Below are 7,620 nucleotides of genomic sequence, written 5' to 3'. Positions count from 1 at the left end.
AGCAGAAAACTCTTCTAATACTTTTGGGGCAAACACCGAGAAGAATCCAAAAGAAGAGTGCAAAGATGTGATGACAAGAGGTAGGATGCCACCATGATGGAGGATGAGGAGAGGATTGGTGATAACAAGCAAGAACCAGTGATTGAACATAAAGAGAAAGAAAAAGAAGAAGAAGAGTGGGAAGATGAAGAAGACCAGTTGAAGGAGAAACCAATAATTGAGAATGAGAAGGAAATAAATGTAGAAGAGAAGGAAGAAAAAGAAAAAAATTGAAAATGAAAAAAATGAGAAAAATGAGAGACAAGAAGGGGTCAAGAAGACCAAGAGTGAGCTTGCACGTGAGAAGAAGAAGGAGGCAGTTCCATATACAGGGAAAAAGGTTCGATATCTTTGGTACCCTCAAAGAAAGACAAGGAGCGGCACTTAGCTCGATTCCTTGATATCTTCAAGAAATTGGAGATAACAATTCCCTTTGGAGAAGCTCTACAGCAGATGCCACTCTATTCAAAATTTCTGAAAGATCTGTTAACCAAGGAGAGCAAGTACATTCACAGTGACAATATTGTTGAGGAAAGAAATTGCAGCACAGTAATTCAAAGAATCCTTCCACCGAAGCACATAGATCCTAGGAGTGTCACTATTCCATGCTCTATTGGTTCTGTGCCTGTTGGAAAGGCTCTCATTGATTTGGGAGCCAGCATTAACTTGATTCCACTCTCCATGTGTAGGAGGCTAGGAGAGTTGGAAATTATGCCAACGAGGATGACACTGCAGTTAGCAGATTATTCCATTACCAGACCTTATGGAGTAATTGTGGATGTTTTGGTCAGAGTGAAGCATTTTACTTTCCCTGCTGATTTTGTAGTGATGGATATTGAAGAGGACACTAAAATTGCCTTGATCTTGGGACGTCCCTTCATGCTAACCGCAAGTTGTGTGGTAGACATGGGAAAGAAAAAGCTGGAAATGGGAATAGCTGATCAGAAGATCAGCTTTGATTTGTTTGATGAAGACAAGCATTTGCTCAGCCAAAATGCCTGTTCAGAGGTAAATGAAGGATAGAAGGAGATGGTTTTGAAGGTTGGAACCAAATCTGATCCAGATCCCTCTACTTCTGCTCCACCATCATCAGCTCTAGTTCATACCGGCACCTCCGCTCAGAGCTCAGATCTTATGGTACCGATGCTGCAGAGCCTCTACCATGGCTTACGCCTGGTGATGTAGAGTATCCACAGCTTGGCTCAGCATCGGCCCATCATGAGCAAGGAGGAGTTCATAGCTCAGGTGTCCTGGCCAGGAGTCTCGCCTTCTCTTCAGGGGGAGGTGAGGCCTCCGCAGCCTAGGAGCCTCATTCACAGCCGGAGGTAGTTCCAGAGGCCACTCCACAGGCGACTCCACAGGCTTCACCAGTTACTTCACCTGTTTTGGAGGTCTCTGAGGAGGAGGATGGCACTGCTGATGCGAATTATGCAGCTAATATGACCACAGCGCAGAGCACCTAGGACCCATGGCCTGTTACAGCTTAGGATATTCCTCAGCCAGCCCAAGATGCTTCCTCTTCACCTCTGGATGAGCCCACAGCTGCACAGGAGGAGCCATGACAGGATTTTCATTTATTTTCCTGCTTTTGATACATTTTATGTTCAATTTACGTTTTTAGTTTTAGTTTTATGTTTTAGTTTAATCAGTTAGTAAATTTGAAAGCTTGTTGAACAGTTTGTAGTCTGATTGATTATGTAGTGGTTGTTTGATCTAAAAATCTTGTGTTTGTTGAATGATTCGAATTGATCGATTGCATGGATTGAGTGAATTGCGATGATTAGATCATATGCTTTGAATGAGTATGTGGTAATTAGAAGAGAAAGAACATGAATTAGGGGCATGACTAAAAATGTTAGTTGGTTTGACAGATAAATTGTGAAGGTAATCATTAGCCACAAATCGGTGACTTGTGTGATATTTAACTGTGAGAGAACGACTAGCATTGGGTACCAATTTTTGCATGAATCTCTGATTACTGAATGAATGCATGAGTTTGAAGATGATGAAGGCCATGATTGATTGAAATAGCCACTTAGCCAAAGAGCTTACCCTGTTCATGAATGATTTATCCCTTGCACCCATGTTGAGCTAAAAATTGATTGATTGACTTGAACCCTGAGCTTGTAAATTATAATCTCCATCTACCTTGTCTTAGGTTGTAGGAGAGCATTGTGGTTCAAAGCAAATTTATCCCAAATTTGGGGGAGATTATTGGGTGAAGATAAGAGTGGTAAGACAAATAACAGCCACACAGAAAATTGTAAAGAAGCAGCAAATAAAAGTTGCTAAAATAAAAAATAAAAAGAAGAAATTTCAAGAATAAAGGTTGTGTGGGTTGTTATTTGAAGCTAAGTGCCTTAAATAAAAAAGGCAAGTAATTGAAGTTGGAATAAAAGAGAAAAATGTTGATCTAAGGATGAATGCTCTCCTAGAACCTAAGCTTTTGCATCCTAGAAAAACCATGAATTGTTTGCAACTCAGCCTCATTACAAGCAAAGAAAAGTCCTTCAGATTCAATTTGTGTGTTTGTGACTATATGGCATGAGATGAAATTCAAAATTTGGGACTTGTGCTAGTTATTGATTGATAAATAGCCTAAACACTTGTGCTTGAGTGAAACAGTGACCGTGAGGCATGGGCTTGATGAACCTTCCTTGATATTTGTCTTGTTTGCTAGCTTATTTCACTTGTGTTGCTTAATAATCATGTTCCCATCTTTGAAAATCTGCATATCTTGTGAAAAGCTGTTGGTTGAAGCATTGTATGCCACTTGTGTCATGTGTCTGAATGCTTGTAAACAAACATAAGTTGGAATAACCACTGTGAGCTTGTCACTTAAGGAGAAGTGAACTATTCTTTCCTTGCTTGAGGACAAGCAATACCCTTTTAAGATCTTCATGTATCGCTCAATCGGGTACATCCACCGCAAATAAATGAGACCGCAACATTTAATTTTCCTCACCAGATGAACAATTAAGTGAATCATGATGTTGAAAAACGAAGGAGGAAAATACATCTTCAACTGACACAATATAATAGCAGCCTCATTTTCCAATGCATCTAACTTGAGAGGATCAACGACTTTACTACATGTGGCATTGAAGAAAAAATGCAGGTGAGTTATGGCATGCCTGACTTTCTTAGGCAAAACGTCTCGTATCGCTATAGCTAATAGTTGTTGCATCAAGACGTGACAATCATGAGACTTTAGGCCTACTAACTTGAGATCCTTTAACTGCACAAGGCTCTTAATATTTGAAGAGTATCCCTGTGGTACTTTGACATGGTGCAGACATTGAAAAAAACTTATCTTTTCCTTTCTGGGCAAAGTATGACAAGCTGGAGGCAGGTATATTTTGTTACCATCAGACCTTGGATGTAACTGAGCTCGTATACCCATCTCAACTAGATCTTGGTGAGTATTTAAACCATCCTTTGACTTGCCTTGAATGTTAAGAAGCGTGCCGATGACACTATCACAAACATTTTTCTCGACATGCATAACATCAATCAATGTCTGACATCTAGATCAAACCAATATGAAAGGTCAAACAATATCAACCTCTTCTTCCATATGGAAGTTTTACTTTTTTCCTTCTTTTAGATCATTCGAAATACAGTATTAATGTCATCAACCCACTTAAGAACTTGTTCACCAATTAACAGTATCAACGCACTATGATGCTCTTGACTTCCATTAAAAGCTTTTTTCAATCATCGGTAACGGTGATAAGCTTTCAGAAAACGTCGATGCCGAGTGTATACTTTTTTTCTTCTATGTTTCAGTTGTATGTAGCTTGTGTCTTCTTCACAGATAGGGCATGCACGATGGACCTCAACACTATATCCACTCAAATTCCTGTATGCTGGAAAGTGATTAATGGTACAAAATAACATTAGACGCAACTTGAATCTCTTATTTTGATACCCACCAAACATAGCAACCCCCTCATCCCATAAACTTGTCAAGTCTTCAATCAAGGGACTGAGATAAACATCAATGTCATTTCCTGGTTATCTTGGGCTCGATATCACCATAGACAACATCATGTATTTCTGCTTCATGCTCAACCAAGGAGGCAAGTTGTAAATTACTAGCAAAACAAGCCACGAACTGTGCTGATTGCTTAAATTGTCATACAAATTCATTCCATCACTGGCAAGTCCAAGCCTAAGATTTCTTGCCTCTTTGTTGAATTCTGGATATCGACTATTAATATTCTTTCCCTGAGAGGAATCATCCGGATGGTAGAGCATTCCATCACAATTTCTCCAATCTGCATGCCATGTAAGGTCTTTTGTGTCATTTGCATTATCAAACAAACACTTGAACCTTGGAATGATCGAAAGATACCATAACACCTTCGCTGAGGGGCCTTTCTTGGTGCTTTCATCACTATTATACTCATCATCATTCTTCACTTTGTATCGCGATACCCCACACCTGGGGCAGTTATGCATTTCTTCAAACTCATTTCTGTACAATAGGCCATCATTAGGGCATGCATGAATCTTCTGGTACTTCATACTCACTTTGTATCGTGTTTTCCTCTGGAAGCATATCCTTCACCACCTGAAGAAGTGAAGTGAAGCTTTTGTCACTCCACCCATATCTGACCTTGACATTAACCAGACTTAACACTACTGACAACAATGTCAAAGACTTCTTTCACCCCGGATACAAAGGTTTCTTCGAATCACTTTGCAATGTATCATACATAGTGGCATGTGCTTGCTGAAAAGATTCTTGTTCAAGATCACAAATCATTTCCTCTTAGTGATCTCCCATTTGTACATCAACCGGTTCAAATTGGGACTCCCTCTGTATGTTTGTCAATTCACCATGCCACATCCATGTTGTGTAATTCTTCTTAATCCCATCACACAATAGATGTTCCCATATATCGTCATGTAGTTGTCGTCTCCTGTTCAAACATTTTATACAAGGACAAAAATATTTCCCATCCTCATCTAGCTGACTTCTTTCGGAGGCAAATTCCAAGAACTGTTCCACGCCTTCCTCATACGTAGGGCTCATGCGATATGCGTTCATCCAACTTTGATCTATCTAATTATTAACATTGTGATACTCACAAAGTTTTTCGATGCATGAAAATCTCACTTTTTCATTAAAGGTGTGGGCCTATACCATTCAGGAAGACATATTTTTATGGTAAATTCATACGTCAAGGTTAAGTCTCTTTTCTTAAATTTGATGAAATTTTGGCAGCATTTTGCATTGGTCTCCAAGTACACGACATGAAAGCGGTGAGATTAATTCCATGACAATCAAGTATGCAGTCAGAGAACAAAAAGAAATGCATTGTACCGAAATCTCATCAAATTTAAGAAAATAAACTTAACCTTTACGCTTGAATGTACTATAAAAATATGATTCCTCCCAAACTGTCCAAACGGACAATTCAAGATTCAATACAATGATTAATGCAAATTGTCCACAAGAATCCTTGTATTCAATCTTAAACGGGAATCTAAGGTTCACTCATCCTGAACATAACTTGTATATAAATCAATACTCATTAATCATAGTTGTTGGATTTCCCCTACAGTTACTTTTTGGTCCAATTTTTCTTTATACAAATATGTTCAAGGGAAATTCGATTTGCCGGAAAGCGCACTGGATCGTCAAGTATTTAAAATTAAAATGGATGAATCTGAGTATCGAACTTAGGGAACTAGTCTTAGACAGGGTTAAATTCAAAAATAAGGCAATGTTGAAAGAAACATTGATAATTGATGATTTAGAACGGAATTAAACTAAGTCTAGGCTAAAAACAGTAAAAATGCAAGTAAGATTGACAACAGTAAATATAGATGTTGGGTCTTTCTAACAAACCAACTGATGTATATAAAGATGTTTCTCTAATCAATCATGCTTTTGTGTTCTATGCTATAGCCTAAATTACTAAACCCCGATCCCTAGTTAGACTGAATCAATCCAAGCTTCGTCCTTAGATCCCTCTTGTTAGACAAGGCTTAATTTAGACAGCCCTCCTAGGTTTAGACTAACTTAAACTAAGCTTCATCCTTAGATCCCTCTTGTTGGACTAGACCCAGCTTAAATAGCTTATGAAAGTTTAGACTAATTTAGCCTAAGCTTTATCCTTAGATCCCTCTTGTAGGACTAGACTTAGACCAAACAACATTATTGTAACAGTATATTTAAAACCAAAACTCAATCTGCAGATCCCTCATTTAAGACTAAGTTTCAATTCTGCTTCATTCAAGTTCTAAGGCAACAATACATTTCCCAATGCTAAAGTCACCTAACCAGGCACACAAATGGTTGATCAGACCAAGAGCATACAGAATTTAAGCACTGCAAGAAGCATTGAACACAAGAAACACAATCAATTAGATATCAAAGTAATTACATCAACTGTTCTTTATAAATCCCCAACAAGGGTGTTTAGCCAGCCATTACAGAAAAACCCCAAACAATAATGAGATTACAAAACCTAGGTATCTCTGCAAAAGTTGCTCCTCTTGCTGCCTCCAAAGCTCTTTTCCCGAAATAGACACTGTTGCGTGCTCTAGAATTCTGTGCAAATCTCTACCTTCAAGGTGTACCCTAATTCTACACAAGACAGGCTTTAAATAGGCTCTGAATTCGCGACATTGCGCTTAGCGCCACCCTCGCACTTAGCGCAAATAAGTGGATTTGAGCTTAGCGCCAGTCGTGCGCTGAGCCTAGCTGAAAACAACTGCTACGCTTAGCGCACTGATCTCGCGCTTAGCACGTGGCCTTGATATTGATGCTCTGCCAGATTCTTCTATCGCGCTAAGCGCGCTGAAGATGCACTTAGCGGTGGATACACGCTTAGCCCACTGATGAGCTAAAGCTCAACTGTCACTTTTAGCACTTCATGACTTAGCCTATTTTTCACCTGAAATTGCACATATTTCATCATTAATTCCAATAGAATTATTCTTGAGACAACTTTAACAATAAAACAAAATTTATTTATAAACTACTGTGAAATAACCATAAATTGGGGGAATTATACAAGTTTTGGAAAATATTTTCTATACAAAAGTTAGTCGTATAAGACGACTAACAAACTCCCCCAAATTTACAATTTTGTTTGTCCTTAAGCAAAGAAAGAACAGTTCACTTGTCCTCAAGTGACAACTACAGTGATCACTCAAAATGGTGTTTGCTTCACAGAGAAATTCAACCATACGAATTGAATATCATGGACTACTTCAATCAATTGATTTTCACAAACATGCAGCTTTTCAAAGATAGGAACATACACATTAGAGTCACAACTGAAATAAGCTAGTAAGGATGGCAGACATCAAGGAAGGATCATCAAGCAAAACCTCACAGTCATTGTTTCACTCAAGCTCAAGTGTTTAGGTTCATTCCATCATAAACAACTAACACAAGTCCCAACCTTTGCATTTCATCTCATATCATACAGCAATGAACACACAAAATGAATCAGAAGGACTTTCTAGGTTGCCAAAAAAATCATGGTTTTTCTAGGATTCAAAAGCTTAGGTTCTAGGAGAGCATTCATCCATAGATAAACCTTCACTTTTTCGCTTATT

At 38.6% G+C, this 7,620-nt stretch overlaps 1 protein-coding gene across 1 annotated transcript; it reads left to right on the top strand.

Annotated features, from left to right (window-relative positions):
* The first annotated feature begins 492 nt into the window (after positions 1-492).
* LOC102663313 (uncharacterized) lies at positions 493-1,062 on the top strand. The gene has a single exon (XM_006593168.1). It carries the CDS (start codon positions 493-495, stop codon positions 1,060-1,062), a length of 570 nt encoding a protein of 189 aa, XP_006593231.1.
* The last annotated feature ends 6,558 nt before the right edge of the window (positions 1,063-7,620 follow it).

The sequence above is a fragment of the Glycine max genome, chromosome 12 (assembly GCF_000004515.6).
Source record: "Glycine max cultivar Williams 82 chromosome 12, Glycine_max_v4.0, whole genome shotgun sequence".
NCBI classification, from domain to species: domain Eukaryota; kingdom Viridiplantae; phylum Streptophyta; class Magnoliopsida; order Fabales; family Fabaceae; genus Glycine; species Glycine max.
The sequence above is the reverse complement of the archived record's forward strand: the minus strand, read 5'-3'. Positions and strand labels throughout refer to the sequence as shown.